The sequence below is a fragment of the Melanostigma gelatinosum genome (assembly GCF_949748355.1).
Source record: "Melanostigma gelatinosum genome assembly, chromosome: 20".
Lineage (NCBI taxonomy): Eukaryota > Metazoa > Chordata > Actinopteri > Perciformes > Zoarcidae > Melanostigma > Melanostigma gelatinosum.
Window position 1 is genome coordinate 7,968,699 of NC_136653.1, and position 19,027 is coordinate 7,987,725.

At 46.7% G+C, this 19,027-nt stretch overlaps 3 protein-coding genes across 4 annotated transcripts; 1 reads left to right on the forward strand and 2 right to left on the reverse strand.

The window, feature by feature from the left end:
• The first annotated feature begins 5,214 nt into the window (after window positions 1-5,214).
• fzd8a (frizzled class receptor 8a) lies at window positions 5,215-7,897 on the forward strand. Its single transcript, XM_079292531.1, has one exon. It carries the CDS (start codon window positions 5,624-5,626, stop codon window positions 7,367-7,369), a length of 1,746 nt encoding a protein of 581 aa, XP_079148657.1. The 5' UTR covers window positions 5,215-5,623; the 3' UTR covers window positions 7,370-7,897.
• Window positions 7,898-12,391: 4,494 nt separating this feature from the next.
• LOC306794479 (cytochrome P450 2D1-like) lies at window positions 12,392-16,077 on the reverse strand. Of its 2 annotated transcripts, XM_079292555.1 has the most exons (5): window positions 15,689-16,077; window positions 15,386-15,573; window positions 13,207-13,275; window positions 12,671-12,809; window positions 12,392-12,588 (listed from the first exon to the last, which is right to left on the reverse strand). In XM_079292555.1, the coding sequence occupies exons 3-5, from the start codon at window positions 13,228-13,230 to the stop codon at window positions 12,431-12,433; spliced, it is 321 nt and encodes a 106-aa protein (XP_079148681.1). In that variant the 5' UTR covers window positions 13,231-13,275; window positions 15,386-15,573; window positions 15,689-16,077; the 3' UTR covers window positions 12,392-12,430. The 2 variants fall into 2 exon arrangements, with proteins under 2 accessions (XP_079148681.1, XP_079148682.1); XM_079292556.1 differs by lacking the exon at window positions 15,689-16,077 and having other exon boundaries at window positions 15,386-15,659.
• A 504-nt stretch (window positions 16,078-16,581) lies between these two features.
• Window positions 16,582-18,316, reverse strand: gjd4 (gap junction protein delta 4). The gene is made up of 2 exons (XM_079292479.1): window positions 18,201-18,316; window positions 16,582-18,041 (listed from the first exon to the last, which is right to left on the reverse strand). Exons 1-2 carry the CDS (start codon window positions 18,262-18,264, stop codon window positions 16,840-16,842), a joined length of 1,266 nt encoding a protein of 421 aa, XP_079148605.1. The 5' UTR covers window positions 18,265-18,316; the 3' UTR covers window positions 16,582-16,839.
• Window positions 18,317-19,027: the final 711 nt, after the last annotated feature.

Sequence of the window (19,027 nt, forward strand, 5' to 3'; positions counted from 1 at the left end):
GGAAACAGAGAAAATGTTCGGGTGGTTACTTTTTGTTTTTGATCTACTACTTATTCAAGCTCTTTTTCAATCTGTCAAACCAGAGTTAGTGATTATTGGAACAGTGTAAAAAAAAACGAACAAAGACGGTTTTTTGGGGTTTTATTGGGTTTCTGTCCAGTTTGAAGGACATGTTTTTTACGACAATCAGGTAAATCAAGGTAAAATTGCTGTTGTTTGACTGGAGTCTGGTGGCTTTGAGGAGCGCATATTCATGGTATGTTTGATATTGCTGCTGGAGAGTATTTCAATTGCAAATAGCTTTTGCTGCTAATGAAATGTCACTTTTTGAGTCTGGACCAACTGACAAGAGCCTTTGTTTATAGACCTGGCTTAGCTGAGTAGAGGCAACATTATTCTTTAGAGAAAGCCTTTAACTTTTTTTCAGTAAAATCAATCCAATGTTATAAATGCAATTAATACAGAACTATTCAAACTATCTCAGGTCCATCCCTTTCCTATTATCCCGGACCCTATCGCTGTTCTACTCACAACCTCCTCGTATTCTAAAAAAAATAAGGCTGGAGGAAAGAATGCAAAAAGTCCAATGAATCTCCAAAAATAGGCAACAGCATCTCGCTCAGAGTATTGAAGGCCAACATTCGCTGAACCTCCATCTCATTCTGTGCCAGCTGTCTGGAGCCAGAGGAGCAGGGCTCCTCAACGCAGCAAGGCTTAGGGGTCGAGGGGGATTTCTCGTGAACAAAGTGGTGTCTTCGGATGGAAAAACTCAATCTGTGGTCAATGTTGAAGCTCGTTTTTTCCTAATTGACCTCCATGTCCTCTCACTGTTGATCTCCTCCTGTGGTTCCTCCCTTGGATCTCCCTTTGGTGATGACAGGCCAGGTGTTAGACACGCAGGTCAATTCATCAATGACCAGCGCTGGTTCTTCTTTTCTCCTTTTCTGGGCCTCCCGTGGCTTGTTGTGGTCCTTTTTTATTATTTGGGTCTTTTCTCGACTTGTCATGGCTACTACCTGGCCTTCTCCTCATATGGGGGTCTGTAAGGCCTCCTGAATCTAGCGTCAATGTCACTTTTATGGTTGTCTTTGACAAAAAGAATCGAATTTACCTGAGCTTGTCACAGTTCAGCTCCACACCCTCCTCACTCTTCTTGTCAGTCACTCCCTCCTCATCAGTCTAAACTCCCTTCACCTGTTCACTCACCTGCCTCTGATCAGTAATCAAGCCCCTATAGACTCCTGCCTCCAAGACACATTTGCCAGATTGTTCTTGGGTTTTCTATGCCAGACTCTCCAGCACACTCTCACTGACTGATCTCCTGTTACCGACCCTGCCTGCCCCTGTTCTACCCGCCTTGCCTGACTCCCGGTAAACACCAGCCTTCTGATCCTGACCCTGTTTAAACTCTGCCTGCTGTTATCGCAGTTTGATCCCTGGAATCCTGTGTTGCATTTGGGTCCATATACAACCGGTTACAGAGCTAACCGCCATGTTTTTCAGATGATCCAATGGGTTTTTAAGGAGTTATATAGCAAAAGAAGAAGGATCATTTTCCGAACACTTAATCCTTCATTGCTTTTTTTTTGTTTTTCTTAAAAACTCAACCACCAAATTTGAAGATGAATGGTTTGCTTTGAACAGAGAGAAAATGTTAATCTTTTAGTAAACGTTCATGGGTTATAGCCAATTAGTCTGCAGTAATATGTAATCAATACATGGAGTGCTCAAACAAACCAAAGGGGAATTAACAACCTGGCAACCCAAACGTTATTATTAATTGCTTATAAATGGTTTATAGACCACTAAATAAGTAAGCAACTGTTAACCTTGCAGAAAGTGTCTCATTAGAAAACATGACCACTTTTAAAAGTTGATCCCTTTTAGTTTGGTGCTCTGGGTAGTGAAGTGAATATTCTCAAGCAGCCAACTCTTGCTATCAGTAAAGCTGCTTTGTGCTGCTTCGAGACAAGACTCAATTATCTCACTTGGTTTCATAGTTTTTACTCTACATGCAAAGACACACACACAGGTCCTCCCTGGTCTCACAGAGAGGGACAGCGGCTGTAAGGGAGGATTTACAGGGGCGGCCTGTCCTCCCAGCAGTAGGCTGATTGGAGGGGCGGCTGTGTTTGTTAAGGTAATGGGCCCTAGGTGAGCTAATTCACAGGGTACACGCTCCACGCTCCGTCACCTCAGGAGAACCGCGGTGGAAAAGGAGGTTGCCGACGGGGGCTGGGGCTAGTGAGGGGGGAGGCGGGTTCCAGCTCTCCCCAAAATCCCCTCAGCCTTGTTCCAGCTCCACCTGAAAGTGATTACCAGGCCAGCCGTGAGCAAACAAGTCCCATATGGAGTGCCTATAGTGGGGCTGAGTCTGGGAGCCTGGGGAGCCCTCCTCCACCTCTTTGGAGAGAAGAGGCCTGAGCAAACACAGCTAATGAAGTCTTAACAAGCGGCCCCCGGGTTAGCGCGAGCCTGCTAAATGCCACCGAGGCTCTTGGAATTGTGTCCAGCAGATTGGCTAAATCTCCTCGAAGCTTTTCCTTCACAAGATAAAGTTGCATGAGCATATCTTCGTCTCGCCATCTCTGAGGTAAGTCCGGGATCTGGCAAGCAGTCACACTTGATGGGCCTTTCCTTTTCTTCAGTCGGGAGCACTTGATTGTCGACAGACAGAATTGGGCTTTAAATTGAACACATTGACTTCGGATCCCGACGTGATTCCGGGTTTTATTCATTGGTCACAGAGTGTTTCCTTAAGGCTTTGGTCTGGGGGGATGTTTTTCCACAGCGTGCAGCTCTGCGTTGCAAACAGGAGGTGAGTGGATTTCCTAGTGGTAAACCGCTATCACTGTACTGTAGAACGGACCCTCCCTCACCCTCCCTACATCGCTCTCACACTTTGACCACCACCTTGCCCTCACTCCCTTCTCATTACGTGTCCTTTTTCTCACTCATCCCAAACGACAGGGGTATGTTTTTGAGGACAATATCACACCGTCCACCCTGTGCACAAACATGCACTCACTCCACGGCCCCGGCTGTCACGTAATCAAAAGCAAACAGCCATTAACAGAGCTCCTTCCTTGTTATCTCATTCCAGCGACTCACTTAATCAATCTGGGTTCTCCTGGTTATTTCATTCGCTCTGTGGGTCGAGGCTGTTTCACGTGATAAAGACCTGGCTCCGCTCCAACTGCAATACAAGTCAACACCAGCACACAACATTGCATTTTGATTGGATGGGAAACGGGAAGATGCCCTGCACTGTAAGACCGCACATCGGCCTCCTAGCACCTAAACTGTGTGTGTGTGTGTGTGTGTGTGTGTGTGTGTGTGTGTGTGCACACACATGCATGTGCGTGCACGGCAGAGGACAAAATGCCCATTCAAAAAAACACATCCCTCTTGTTGGCGGAGTGAATATCGAGTTTCGGACAGATGTGCCGATCACATGGTTGGCTTTCTCGTGCCTCGTTTTAGCAGGAGCTGCATGGGTTAGGGTCCTTGGACAGCCCGCGATAATGAAAATAATCATTCTCACAGCAAGAAAATATCATTTGGACATCTTTTACGAGTTTATTGAGTGTTTTAGGAATGGAAAAAAAGAACTTACTTTGTGTCACAGAAAGATAATTGGGTGTGACTTATTCTAAGTTCATGGGGTCAAATAATGAGCAGTATTATTGTTATATGGGCAATATTTCAAGCAAAGTCCAGTCGTTATAAGAGCTGCACATGTATGAAAGCATTTTAGTATTTGTGTTAGGAGGGATAAATAAAAATAAGTAAAACCAAGCACACGACTATTGATGAAAAGAAACAATGTTTGCATGGAGTTTAATTTTGTAGCAGGATGGGGTGAATTTAAGGCCGACCACCTGACATTTTAGGCACTTTAATGTGTAGCAAAGCATCATTTTGTGTGTGTGTGAAAGATCATCATAAAGTAGCTGCTGGATAAATAGTAGAGAGGAAAAAAGTAAAATATGTCCCTCTAAAATATAGTAGAGTAAAAGTATAGAGTACCAAATATGTGACAAATGTAAATAAAGTACCTCACAATTGCACTTGAGTGTTGAGTAAAAAAAATGTATCTGCCAGGAGAGAGAGAGAGAGATGCCTTTAGAATAACACAAGCACACTTTGCAGCACATTTCTAGACAGACTTTAAAGATCAATATCAGACATTAACAAAAACAAACTACAATGAGATGTCAAATAACTGCCGAGATCCCCAGACAGTGTGAGCGCGTTACCACTGATACGAGCGCTCTGCCGCCGTCTCGGTGCGCTGTGCTGCTCGAGCTTTGCCTCGCGCAATTACGCCTCCCGCGGAGCTCCGTGCGAGCGTTAAACGAAACATTAGCACCTCATTTAAAAAATAAAACAGGCCTTTCACAAGGACAGACGGCTCCCTGGGTAGTCTTATCATGCGCAAATTAGCCAATTTACCAAACAGTTCCCTCTCTCTCTCTCTCTCACACACACACACACACACGCACGCACACGCACGCACACACACTATCATCTGCAGCTAGACTCATCCTCTCTCTGCAGTGTTGTCACACTGAGGACTGAGTGTTAAAGGGAGTTACAAGACGGTGAACACGTTGAGCAACATTAAGGAAATAGTAGGTTCTTACTTTTAACAGCGCGTCTGTTCTATACTTCATATGTCTCTATAATTACTTTATATTATTATGATTATGATGTTAAAAATCATACTTTTGCGATTTGAAATAGGTTGTTTTGGGGGGGGGATTCATTACAGGGTTTATTATAGTCTCATATTATATTATAGTTTTAAAGGAGCCATGGCTCTGGGCTTGACATGTTATCATAAACACGCTGCCTATAATCTGCACTTTTATGAAAATGTGTTATGAACGAAAAAAAAAGTATTTTGGTCTCTGGGGGGGTGACATGATGCGCAATAGTTTTCCACACATGCAGCGTCCTGCAGCCCACTGTCACAGACAAGACACGCTGCTAAAACTACAGTGTGATGAGAATGTAGCAAATACATCTTTTTAGGGTGAAACGCTTGATGGACGGCTGGAAAGCACCGCCCTCCCTCCCCTCCCGCGGCTCTGTGATTGGCGGAGCGGCTCTGGGGGTGTGGCTTGTGAGGCCTCTGGTATATATCGGCACCGCTTCGTCCCCCAGCCGTTGATTTGTATGGGAACCAGGACTGAGGTGGGACGAGCCGACTGGATGTAGTCGCTGTGTTTTGTTTTTGGAGAAAGAAACGAGGCCCACCTTTTCCCGTTTGCAGCGATCGGACAGCAGCAGCACGTGGGTTGTTTTTTAATAACGGACTGTCTGAGGACACTGAAAGCAGTTTCCAGAAGAAGGTGGATTCTCCTCTCAGCCATCTTGACTGCTCGCCGCCCTGAAGGCTGTATTCTCTCCTCCTCCTCTTCCTCCTCCTCTTCCTCCTCCTCCTCAGCTGAAAGTAAACACTGCTTGCACATTGCTTGCAACTCCGTGCAGGATCCCGAGAGAAGCGAGATGGGCTCGCTGCGCAACGTCTAACCGGACCGCAGGCGAAAGCAGACGGCGGAGAGGATTTATCGGTACCAGAGCAGAAGAAGGGGGGGGGACACGACGCGCCGGAGGGATGGACCTGTTTGGGGTTTACCTGATCCTCTCGCTCGCTCTCCTGCCCCGATCCAGCTGCACCACGGCCAAGGAGATCACCTGCCAGGAGATAGCCGTGCCTCTGTGTAAGGGGATCGGCTACAACTACACCTACATGCCCAACCAGTTCAACCACGACACGCAGGACGAGGCTGGACTGGAGGTGCACCAGTTCTGGCCTCTGGTGGAGATCCAGTGTTCGCCGGACCTGAAGTTTTTCCTGTGCAGCATGTACACCCCGATCTGCCTGGAGGACTATAAGAAACCTCTGCCGCCGTGCCGGAGCGTGTGTGAGAGAGCCCGGGCCGGCTGCGCGCCCCTCATGAGGCAGTACGGCTTCCCCTGGCCAGACAGGATGAAGTGCGACCTGCTGCCGATGCAAGGCAACCCGGACACTCTGTGCATGGACTACAACAGAACCGACTCCACCACGGTGTCCCCCGTCCTCTCCAAACCCACCAACAACCCCTCCAAGGGTTACAGCCCCCCTAAAAATAAGCCGAGCCGACCCGGCGCGCCTGGGAAATACAAGCCGCCCGCCTCCCCGTGTGAGCCGGGGTGCAAGTGTTTGGAGCCCATGGTGCCGGTAAACACGGACCGTCACCCGCTCTACAACCGCGTCAAAACGGGACAGATCGCCAACTGTGCCATGCCGTGCCACAACCCGTACTTTACGCACGACGAGAGAGCGTTCACCGCCTTTTGGATAGGACTCTGGTCCGTGTTGTGCTTCGTGTCAACTTTCGCCACCGTCGCCACTTTCCTCATCGACATGGAGCGGTTCAAGTATCCGGAGCGACCCATCATCTTCCTCTCGGCTTGTTACATGTTCGTGTCGGTCGGCTACATCGTCCGACTGATCGCCGGGCACGAGAAAGTGGCGTGCAACCGGGAGTTCGATCTGGAGCACATCCACTACGAGACCACCGGCCCGGCGCTCTGCACCGTGGTCTTCCTCCTCATCTACTTCTTCGGCATGGCCAGCTCCATCTGGTGGGTCATCCTGTCTCTGACCTGGTTCCTCGCGGCCGGGATGAAGTGGGGCAACGAGGCGATCGCCAGCTACTCCCAGTACTTCCACCTGGCCGCCTGGCTCATCCCCAGCATGAAGTCCATCGCGGTGCTGGCGCTGAGCTCCGTGGACGGGGACTCCGTGGCTGGCATCTGCTACGTGGGGAACCAGAACCTGGACAACCTGCGGGGCTTCGTGCTGGCCCCTCTGGTGATTTATTTATTCATCGGCACCATGTTCCTCCTGGCCGGGTTCGTGTCCCTGTTCCGGATCCGCAGCGTCATTAAGCAAGGCGGCACCAAGACTGACAAGCTGGAGAAGTTGATGATTCGGATCGGGATCTTCACGGTGCTCTACACGGTGCCGGCCACCATCATAGTCGCGTGCTACTTTTACGAGCAGCACAACCGGCAGAGCTGGGAGATCACGCACAACTGCTCCAACTGCTTGCTGGAGCGGGACCGCAGCAGCCCGGACTACGCCGTTTTCATGTTGAAGTACTTTATGTGCCTTCTGGTGGGCATCACGTCCGGGGTGTGGATCTGGTCCGGGAAAACTTTGGACTCGTGGAGGACTTTTTGTACCCGGTGCTGCTGGGGCAGCAAGGGCACCAGCGGCTCCATGTACAGCGACGTGAGCACCGGGCTGACGTGGAGGTCGGGCACGGCCAGCTCCGTGTCTTGCCCCAAGCAGATGCCATTATCCCAGGTTTGAATGAGGGATGGGGGGTGGGCAGCTTATGAGGACTGCTAATTGTTTGGGAGATAACCCATCACTCCCTGTCTTAAGCAATTTGCATCGTAATGAACTGCTGCTGAGGTGACCCCCCCCCCCCTCTCCCTCTCTCTCATTCCCCCAAACATCCACACACCTCTGTGCGGAGAGCTGGCTGAAACAATGTCCCTGGCATGCACACAGGTTCGATTCCTCCCTGTTTGTATGGATTAGAGGTGCGCACAAACCTTTGGCACAACTCGCCATAGGAAGAGAGACAGGTTTGCTCCTAAATCGCTTCACACAAAGAGCATCTGGGTCCTCAATGCCATTTTTTACCTCCACAGTGCCAGATAACATTGTATCATCCAATCACATCAAAGATGGTTTAAATTAAGCCTTAATAGTGCCCAAGTGTTGTTGTTTTTTACGGGTCGTTCATTTTGTAATATTTTTAAAAATGTATTTATATAAAAGTTCTGGAAGAAGAAAAACAGCGTGTACATTTGTGTATAAAAGAAAACTTTATAAGCCATTGTAAATTTGTACAAAGTGTAGATGTCTCTTTTTGTGAGAAAAGCAAATATGAGCTTTATTTTGACAATAAAACATTTTTTTGGTAAATCTCAACTGTCCTGTGAACATTTGCAGTGTCCCCCCCCCCCCCCCCCCCCCCCAAATGTGCCAAGGAGGTTGTCAAGGCAGATTGTTTTGTGGTGTGGTCACCGTGTTGACGACGGCGGCTTTCTGAGAGCCCCCTCGGCTAAAAAGGAAGCCCTTTTTTATAACCATCAGAGACCGGTAATTAGAGGCAGGGGTTGAGTTGGAGCATCTCCATAATTGTTGAAGGCCTCTTCACATGCCTGCCGAAGCCCGCTTTTTTTTCTTAATTTAGCAAAAGAGGGAGTGGGTGAATGGGGGTATAAATGCAGGGAAGGGACCCTTTTCATCTGCAGAAACTTTGATCTTTCTTTTTTAACAGCCAGGCATAAAGGTGGTGTGTATTAGGAGTGTCTGTCTGATGTGCCAAGGTTCCCCCTAAACGTCCCCATTTGGATGCTTTGATGGACGTCCCTACAATTCAAAGAGCATTTTGGAACCCCCTTCGCTTTTCTGGGTTTGTCAGAGCTGAAACCTGCCAGAGCCCCCTGCGTCTTGTGTTTAGTGTTTTTCTTCTTCTTCTCTTTTTTTTTCGCAGGGCCTGAATTGAAACATCTTCTCCTTCGGCTCAAGCTGTGTCAGCGAGTGCATGGGCCTTGACATGAATGATATTGAAATAGCAATGAAAGCCCCACAGGTGGTCTGTTCACATGATCTCACATCTTAGGGCCCCCTAATCGAGGCTTTTTTTTTTTTTGTCGCTACAAATGTATCTGGTTCGGTCCCAATTAACCCAATGCGCTGGCATAAGATGATACACTGTAACCCAGCGAAGAAATGCTTTTGATTTGCAGGTCAATGGTGACAGTGGGCTTTGTAGTGACTGCTTTGTTACTGCTTTATTCCTTTACACAGACTGTAGACGTGCACCTCCAAGAAAAAAGAGTATTTTTCAGACATGCATCTGGGAGTGTAAATCAGCCGTATAAATCTTGCATGAGCGCTGTCAGCAAAAGACACCAGTAAAGATGGGAGTCGTAACAAAACTTTTCTTAAGATCAAAAAAGCGCGGCTTCTTGAGCATTTGGCTTCCGTGTGGCTCATCAACTGTTCTGAGTGTTTGTGTAAAGTTTGTACGGATCACATTTGGGAATTAAAATCTTCATTTAAAAAAAGAAAAATGTAAATATTGCGCTGCTGTCTGTTTGGTAAAGATCGAGCACGCAGGTTCATTCCCTGTATCATTTGCGGTTATAGTTCCATCAAATAGTCACAGTACTGCTGCAGCTTGTGTGTGTTTTTTTTATGGTGTTTACCTCAAAAACCTCAGTGAGCGTGTGCAGCGACACTGATGTGCAGCCCCACCAAGTGGTAGAAGCACAACTGCACACCTCCACACGCATCCTCGTTTACCTCTTAATTCGGAGTGTTTAGAAGAGGTCTCGGCTCCCAAACTAACACAGAATAAGTGTGTGCTGATAACTTTGACGTTCCTATACTCATGTACTCACACACACACACAAGGAAAAGTTCATGACTTGATGGATTCAGAAAGAAAACAATGAAATGTTTTCACACGTTGGTGTGATAAGTGGGAAGGACAGTGAGCAAGAAAACAGAGATGGCAACATAAAAGCTGTTCTAAACTTCTATAACTTTTAGAAAAATTATCAATCAAATAGTCAGCGACTATTTTAATATTTACCATTTCATCCATTTGTCAAGCAGAAAAAAAGCCACACAATAAAACATTCCCTTGTGTCAGCGCGTCTCAGATATGAGCACTGGCTTCTTTTATTCATCATCATATTAAAAGAAGTGGGGTCATTTTGGGAGTTTTTAAAAACCAGACATTTGAAAGTGTCGACTGGAGTTGGGATGGATATTTTTGACTGTCATCGACGAAACCATTCAAAACAGAATCAATTCATCTTGTATTTGAGTGGCATAAGAAGAAGAAGTATCTCTCCACAGATGAGTAGCACTTCAAATCACGCATTTATGAATAGTGTCCAAAATGGCATGTATTGAGTCATAACAGTGAGGGAAATATATTATCTAAGCTATACTGGCTTGATTTAAGGCTTTTTGGACATAACCGTAGTCCTGAACAATCCCACTTCAACTTGACTGAAAGTTACAATTCAATTTATTTCGTGTAGCCCAAAATCACACATTTGCCTCAGAGGGCTTTACAATCTGTAAACCCACTACATCCTCTGTCCCGGGACCTCACATCGGTACAGGAAGAACTCCCAAAACCTTCAACAGGGAGAGAAACAAGGAGGAACCCTTAGAGAGAGCAACAGAAGAGCGATCCCTCTCCAGGATGGACAGAAGTGTGATCGATGTCACGTGTACAGAATGAATAACAGAGTTACAACACATTCAATGCATATGACAGCAATGATTCATATAATGAGTAGTAAGCAGAATAACGATGAAACAATTACAACTACTCGTAATAACAACAGCAATGTGACGACTAATGAGAGTAGCAGTGTGTGTCAGGCAGCACCACGGCAGGAGGCAGACCTGTGAGGTTGTACTAGCGTCTTCATACAAAGCTTCTCAAGTTGCCCACTTTTAATGAGATCTCTATGATAAATGACACCATTTATTAGACATTTTAAAACAGACAGTCACCGCTGAACACATAACCCTGGCTCCACAAACCAACTGTCACTTAAAGTGCCGTGTCCTGGCTCGACCGTTACATGCACACACATTGTAATTAACCGGTAACGGCCCGTTTCCTCCACAAGGGTCACCGACCCAATTCGCTATAATACTATTGATCCTTATGATACATCTGGGAGAAGGTTGTTTATTTTGAACTCTTAATGCACGAGAGGAGACACTGCAGATGTGGACAACATCTTGTCACCTGCATTAGTCGCTTTTGTATTGAAGATTGCGACAGATAATTCTATCAGACCATATTTGGTGTTTCTAAACGTGACTTCAAAAGGGTATTGAGAATAAAATGTGCCCCAAAAAAGTCAAATGTGATGTTCCCGTCACAGATTCTTGTAGCTGTGGACATTAACAGCATGTACATCAAAATGTAAAGCCCCCTCATGTGATTAGGATTTATAAATATGCCGGTTACTATCGGTCCTCTTTATTTTCCAGATTACATCAGTGGAAGATGAACAACAGCACTGAAAGGTTTCCGTGAGTGCTTGAAGCATAACAGTGACCTCGGGTTTCTGTGACCCATTTCCATTCGTGTTGGAGCTCCTGACCTCCAGCTCAGGCACACTGGCCACTCGAGACGGCAGATGTTGGAAAATAGAGGGGTTCGGGCTCTGTGGTTAGTGTCTAGGGGACTCGGGCATCGACGCTCTTGCAGATTAGGTTTAAAAAAAAAATGTGATGCAGTTTTTAACCAATAAATGCTTCACTTTAGCGCCATGACAGCCTCACAGAGACGTCAGCAGAAGTTGCCGGCTCCCTGTTGGCACAGCAACAATGCCCCTGTGGTTTAGTAGTCCTTACAGTGCCCCCCTGCTGCCTCTTCCAATCCAAGGCCCCCCCCCCCCCACACACACACACACACACACACACACACACACAGCGGCAGAACACTGTGTTCCCTCACTCCTTCACTGACATGTGCACAAAAGGAAAACTTCTTTCATCTGAAGCGCTGAGTGTTTTGCCAGATTCACTCTGGGCTCGGTCGCATGGGGGGGGTTCTTAAACCAACAAACGTGCCCGCATTCATCATCGAAAAATGGGTGTGACGTGTCGGTTCTGATAATAAATAAATAGTAGCAGAACAATCGGAGGATGAGCGAGAGGGATGCTGCTGTTTATAGTAATAGAGGGGCGATGCTACTCTGTAGCAGTGTGCCGTATGTTAAATGAAGGGAAATGAACACACATTATGACCAAACCTTTAGCATTTCAAATATTATTTATTGAAAACAGTAGTTCCTTGCAATTTGAAATTATTCACAAAGATTTTGGAAAGTATGCTGACAGTCACATGTAATATGAGGCAAGAGGACAAATCTTTTATTCTTATTATGCTGGAAAATGAGTGTCACACCACACCTGGTACACCGGCCAAGTTCAGTTAGCTCCATCAAACTGAATATAATGTTCAGCCAAGATATCAGAATTTTTTGAAAATATAAATTCCATTTACAGTGTACGACTCCATGTTGCATGCATCCCTCCAATCAGTCTGATGAAACAAAGTGGACCACGATACCAAACTTAACTGATGTTTTCCCCATAAAGCAGCCTGTTCTGTCCTGCAGAAATGAAACTTTATTACATGCAATACCCAGTTCTGTCCACTTGAGGGAGCCATTAACCAGACGTAGTCTCTTCTCTCACAGCTCTGACTGGACAGCATCAGATAGAACTTATTGAATTTAAGAAAATATCATTTTCACTGTATTTGTGGTATGGTTACTGGGCACTACTGCATGTCCCTGAGTTGGACCTTCATGCGGTAGGGTTTAGGGGACAGAGTGACCCCGTAGACAGGGGTGTAGTCTGTCTGTCCTGCATCCTCCGGCCAGACAAACTTCTCCTCAGCAGAGTCACCACGATGAGGAAGAGCGCCATACGAGCCAGACAGTCTCCGAGACACATACGGGGACCTGAGACATTTTAAAACAAAATCAGTAAGCCATGTGCATTTCGTCACAATGGAAGAGGGCAGATGGACTCTCTCTCTCTTACCTGCAGAGAAGGGCATGAAGGCCTCTGGCTTAACAAACTGCTGGTCATTCAGGAAGTTCTCAGGGTTGAATTCATGAGGGAATTTCCACTGATCCTCCTCGTTCAGCACCGAGGTCAGGTGTTGGATGATCGCTGTACCCTGAAGAGAAACATTGCATCAATAGAATATGATTTTTAATGTACTTCCTTCATGGATGGAGCTATTGATAAATATGACATTTCTGTCATGAAAGTAATCCAATACGGAATAACCAACTGGCCTTTTATGTATTTTTCTCTCTTTTTTCTTCTTTTCTTGAATTACATTCTCTCCTTTCTATTCCATTATTTTAAATTGTCTCGTCTCTCCAGCAAAAGCACAATTATTTCCTTGATTAATTGTCAAAAACAGTATAAAAATATCCATCATAATTTCCCAGACCCAAAAGGAGAATGAGGAGATTGGTGACTCCCCCCGAAATGTAGCAGATTAGTCACGTGGAAATGAATAAAGCGAATAACGAGAAGTTCTCCAGGCCCAATGAACATGCACCCACCTCATTGTTCTTGAGCGCCTTCATGAAGGGCAGCAGCAGGTTTCGAATGATGGGAACAGAGTCGCACAGCTGGAAGGAAAGATGAACTTTCTGTGAAAGTGCATTCAGTTTAACAGAGGAAAGAAAAAAGGTTTGCTGCAGACAACTTCAGGAAAAAGGTGATATTCTGAGCTCACTTGCTCTTTTCATGTCGGTTTAAGAGCTGCTTTTGTTGTTGCAACAGTGTTAGGCAGGCTTGTCCATCCCTAATAAAATGATCATGAGGAGAAATACAGGAGGGGTCACTCACTGGAGGATGCTACGTCACCAGCTAACGTCGGGTTAGCCGGCGTTAGCTGAAACTGGGAAGGACTCCTGTGGCACAAAGCAGAGCGAATCTGGTTAACTTTGATGTGATCTGGCACATGAACTTAAGCTGGACTATTTGCTGGACTATTTGAGTGTCCTTGATCTAAAAAAAAAAGTCTGGATGAACTACTTAATGAAGTTAGTAGCCATTTTAACTGCACTGCAAATCCTAAAATTGAAAGGATGTTTGTCCACACTGGTCATTTAAATCTGTGATAAACCAAAAATGGGAATGTGAAACACGTTATGACTTCTAGCTCCAAAGAGGGAACATTTGATGTATCATTGTGTCAATACAAGACAGGGATGGTACATTTTACTGAAGCTGCATGGTCTTTCAAGCTCAAGGGTGTTTTCTAAAGCAGGCAAAAGAATCTAAAAATATATATTTGGCCTTGTAGGCCTCCCTGCACTTTGGAGACACTGAAAACCAGTTCTAAGTCTCCCATACCAAGTACTCCACACTACGGGGGATGGTGTCATTGGTAGCATGACTTACAGCAAGCTGCAGAGAGTGACACACACAGCGAATAAGAACCAGCTCTTTGCGGCCATACTCGTCCTTCAGCACTTCATGGACCCCATTGTTAATCCCCGTCATAACGGAGGCATTGTCAGTCCCTATCCCCAGGAGTCCCTTCTCCAGGAACGCCACAACAGCTCGGGCTATAGATCTGGCATCTCCTCCCTCCAACTCAACAAGCCCCAGAAATGTTGAGACAAATGTGTGTTTGGTGTCCCTAAAGTACCTTATCACAACCCCCAGGTACTTAGAAACACTTACATCTGTGGACTCATCGAGGAGGAAACGCTGGTCACCCACATCTGCGACCAACTTTTTTAGAAAGTACGGTGCTTGAATTAATCATCAATCATTTCCGTGCACTTTATCCTGTGCATTTTGAAGTGAGTAGCAGCGGTGGAGTCTGAGAAAGCAGCTTTCCATGCTTCCCCAATGTGATCACGTGCCAGCATGGAACAGTGTTCCGCGAGCGATAGATAGATAGATAGATAGATAGATAGATAGATAGATAGATAGATAGATAGATACTTTATTCATCCCCAGGGGGAAATTTGTATGTTACAGCAGCAAGACACACCAAAAAGCAAAATAACAGAATAACCAAAATATTAAATATTAAAAAATGCACAATATATACAATAGACAATAGAGTATGACAAATTATATATCAGAATATAGAATATATAAGATAAAACAAAAATGCACAGTATATACAATGAAATAGAATAGTGTTAAATTATCTGTCTCTGTGAAAAACAGTGAAAAACAGTCGTGCAAAAATTAAAAATCAACCCCAGCAAACAACAGTGTAGCAGTGTGTAGTTATGTGGAGGATGATCTGGCCAGAGCTGTTTTATTGTAAAGTCTAATGGCAGTGGGCAGGAATATTCTCCTGTATCTGTCCTTGTGACAGCGGAGCTGGATCAGTGTGTTGGAGAAAGTGCTCCGCTGTCCCTGCAGGAGGTGGTGGAGAGGGTGGTCCGGGTTATCCAATGTGGATCATAGCTAATGCCATGGTGGCTTCAGCCTTTTTTGTAGAGTCAAATAAAATTTAAAAAAAACCGTTTAAAAAGGTGTCTCTACCTGATGTATTGAAGGAAATTGTCATATTCACATCTGAAAATCTGTGTTGGATTTAATATATTGCAGCATTTCACATTTTGCGTCACTTGAGGGCAGCATGATTTCAAGCTGCGGTATTGGTGATGCAGTTGCAGCATACTGGATCAAACAAGAGCAGTTACCGGTACAATCAAGTCACTTAATGCAGCATATCATTTAGGAAGTCACTTAGTTACAGCTTCTTACATGAACAATAACCCAAAAGTTACACACTCTACCCAGACTTCACAAGTGTAACTGAGTCCACTGGGTGTATGTAGGAGGTGCGGCACCATTAGACCTGCTGTGCCCCCCCCCTGGTCACCCTTATGACAGTCAGGGTGCAGCCCTCAGTAGATAGGTGAGACTTGAGGCTAGGGAGCTTTTGTTGTCACCTACAAAGAGACCACAAGAGGAGGAAGATCAAGAGCTATCCATTTACACAGAGACCGGCCCCTCAGCTATAGAGCGGCAGCTGAAGATTTACTGTGGGAACCTCCTCACACTCACCTGTGTTCGGTAGTCCAGAGATTTCAAGAAAATAGACCGACAGGTTGCTAAAAACATTTCAGCAAAGGGAAATGTCAATTCAACGCTACAGCAACCCAACTGTACACAGTATACTGTCTGTGGCTGACAAGTGTCACAGTGGGAGTGTCTGACCCACATTAATCTGAGCTTTGATCAAGGTGAAACCAAAGCCAGCGCAAGCAGGGAGGACATATCGGGCAACGCTGCTCCTTTGCGGAGCTCCGCTGTGCTCTATTTCTAGTGACGGTGTATGTTGAGGCTTGTATTCCTCCTAAGCCCCGCGAGGCCCTGAAATAGAGTGACAAGCCGTCTCCATAAATACAGAGCCCCTATGGGGGAGCATGATTGCTTTGTGAGCCTATGTCGGCTTTCGGGTGCTTCATAGTGTCCTTCGCTTCTGACGGAGGAATCTCATTCCATGAGTCCAATAACACCACCTCTGCCCGATTATTTGCCTTTTCATTTGAGCCTGACCTACTTATTCCAAAAGCTCACCCAAACATCCAAGAACAGGACCTGAAGGCTAACCATGGCCTTTGACCCCAGTGACCCAAACACAAAAGAGATGGTGGTGTCATATAGAGTGAGGGGTGGGGTTATATATATATATGTGGGACAGGTCAAGGCCTGTCGTTGTTTATGGACAGTGTGTCCGGGGAGGTGGGGGTAAAAGCCAAACGAGGGAAGAAACAGGTGGGCTGCTCTCTTTTAGATCTTCTCAAGGTTGAGGTTTGTTCCAGGATGCTGAAGGCCAGAGTGTGCTGTCATTCTGGACTCGTTTTGTTCAGAGAGTTCCTTTTCAGGACTTGAATTCTTGTCGCTTTCATCACTCGGCTCGCGCCTCTCAAAAGGCAACGTGATCTGATGGCGTGTTGAAATCACATCAAATGCGACTGTGCCTCGTGGGTCTAAAGTGTCTTGTGAATGTATTGTCGTTGTGGATTCCCGTCAAGTGGCAGTGCAGCATGGATTTTAAAATGGAGGTAGAGAGCTTGGCAGGATGTCGGCTCCATCAGTTGTTGCCACTGTGTAAGCCTGGGGTTATCTCTGTCTGTTTATCACACTGCTTCCGCACCCATTTGTCCCATCCTTGTGCTCCAAAATAACCTGGAAATAAAGCAATCCAACCCTCACACCCACTCGGATCTTTTCTCTTCATCATTGGCCTGTGGCTCTGCGCCGCTACCCAGCTCAACCAGCGTATACTGACCCACCCTTCTGGTACAGATTTTTGTGGAAACGTCTCCAAAGGGCCCTGCTGGCTCCCTGGGGGAAGACCCAAGGTCCCGCCTGGGTGGAGGTGGCGGTTTGAGTCGACCGCGTTTGCTGACACGGATTGATCTGGGTGTCCCCATTGGCTCTGGGGGGCAGAGAGCCACCTCGCTGCCATTCCTTTCCAGAGCTTCCTCTTGGGAAGCAGAGTAGCCGTTGTTTCCGTTGGTGTTGCAGCTTGGGTGTCCTGGAGAGCGTGGAAGAGAGGAGCGCTCCAGGCAGGGTGGTTCCTGACCTAAAGCAAGACCTCCACAAGAGCCCTTGCTGCCTCGCCTTTTCCGGAAACTCCCCGTGTGACCAGCCTCTGCTTCTTGTTCCTGCTTTGCCGGTGAAGTGTTTGGGTCCATTCCTCTCGAGGCTCCCCTGCCTGAAAGGAAACACTGCTCTTCCTCATATATCTTCTCCACCACCATCATCTTGCTCTTGCTCTTCTGCCTCACCGAGCGCTTGATGGCGCAGATGAAATCCAGCACGTTTAGGAAAAGGGACAAAGCAGCCACGCCGAGCATGAAGTTGAGCATCACGGTCTTCTCGGTGGGCCTGGAGATGTAGCAGTCCACCTGGGTGGTGCACGGTGTGTGCTGGCACAGGAACCTCCTGGGGATGTAGAAACCAAACAGATAGTAGTGAGCTGCCCCAAACCCGGCCTCCAGCAACGTTCTGAACAACAGATGGAGGATGTAGGCTCCCGTGAAGCACCGGGCCCACCCTCGCTCAGCCATCTTGTTTACCGATGTCTTGCTGAACGGCTCCTGGTGGATCTTGAGCAACGGCAGGGCTTTGGTGTGACCCGTGGGGTTCAGGTCCACGGTGAGGCCATTCGAGACCTTGTGGACCACGTAGATGATGAAGATGAAGTAGGGCAGACACAAGGTGACGAGCTGCACCAGCCAGAAGCGGAAGAGAGAGATGGGAGAAAATAGATCGTAGCACACGTTGGCACATCCGGGCTGAATGGTGTTACACACGAATCGCTCCTGCTCGTCCTGGTAGAGAGGATAACCTGCCAAGAGGAGGATCAGCATACGGAGGAAGATCATCACAACGAGCCACACCTTCCCTGAAAAATAAGCACGTTGGCATCAAAAATGTGCTGATTTGACAAATCGACCTGCTTGAGATTTCACCCCGAGGTTTATAGATCTCTAGAAGAGGCAACATATCTCACTGCACAAACATGACACAGCAACCAGTTACAGTGTCAGTGAGGCCAACTCACCCATCAAAGTGATGTTGTGGTTGACAGAGATAAAGATGACCTCAGAGGCACTTGATCCCGTCATGCTTGCAGTGCTCAAGGCCCTCCAAAATCTTCCAGTTTCAGGCCACAAAGTAAACCCCTGCACCTCACTCCCTGTCCAGCCGCTTCTCCCCTCCCCTGCTTACCCAGGGGCACATTAGCGTCCAGTGGCACAATAACCTCCAGGTTGACGGACATAAAGTTCCCTCAGCAGTCTGACTCTCTGTCTCTTTCTCCTAGAGGGATTATGTGCCAGGTTCCGGGAGGGAAAATCCAGCATGATCCATTTGAGTCACCCAAGTCTCGGAAAGACCCGTGTAAATACTCTGTCTCACCTCTTCCTCTGTTCCCCAACGGTCTGTCCTCAGACAACAGAAGACGGGAGCGAGCCCCATTGTGGGTCTATTCTTAACACACTTCCAAAGGCACGTCGCCGTCCTGGCATTGCAGAGATATTTTGGTGCCGCCGGTCGTCCTTACAGGAGAGAAACAAGCCTCCGGGCTTACTCACTCGAAATTGCTGTATTAAGTTCTCAAGCACAATAGCAAACCTGTTCAAACTGGCTGCTCCATAAACATACAAGCAGTTACTGCTGCATTTTCCAGTGATGAGTCAAGATAGCGTGTAGATATGCAGAACCGTAGATTGGATTCGCTCTCATGAAATGTTAGTCGGATGGAAACTGTATTTTCCCACAGCTCATGCCAGTGTATGATGTGATAAGCACCCACTGTATAGCCATTTAATATGGGTATGCAATTAAACTCCAATTATCAATCGGAAGTACAACAGGAGTTCAGATATG

What these genes read in the sequence shown, in the direction of transcription:
- gjd4 (XM_079292479.1), bottom strand. Translation starts at nt 18,264, where the DNA reads ATGACGGGATCAAGTGCCTCTGAGGTCATCTTTATCTCTGTCAACCAC. An exon ending in CCACAACATCACTTTGATGG is followed by an intron (nt 18,042 to 18,200) that starts GTGAGTTGGCCT and finishes CTTATTTTTCAG; the next exon opens with GGAAGGTGTGGCTCGTTGTG.
- fzd8a (XM_079292531.1), top strand. Translation starts at nt 5,624, where the DNA reads ATGGACCTGTTTGGGGTTTACCTGATCCTCTCGCTCGCTCTCCTGCCC.
- LOC306794479 (XM_079292555.1), bottom strand. Translation starts at nt 13,230, where the DNA reads ATGAAGGCGCTCAAGAACAATGAG. An exon ending in AGGCGCTCAAGAACAATGAG is followed by an intron (nt 12,810 to 13,206) that starts GTGGGTGCATGT and finishes GTTTCTCTTCAG; the next exon opens with GGTACAGCGATCATCCAACA. An exon ending in CTTCATGCCCTTCTCTGCAG is followed by an intron (nt 12,589 to 12,670) that starts GTAAGAGAGAGA and finishes AAAATGTCTCAG; the next exon opens with GTCCCCGTATGTGTCTCGGA.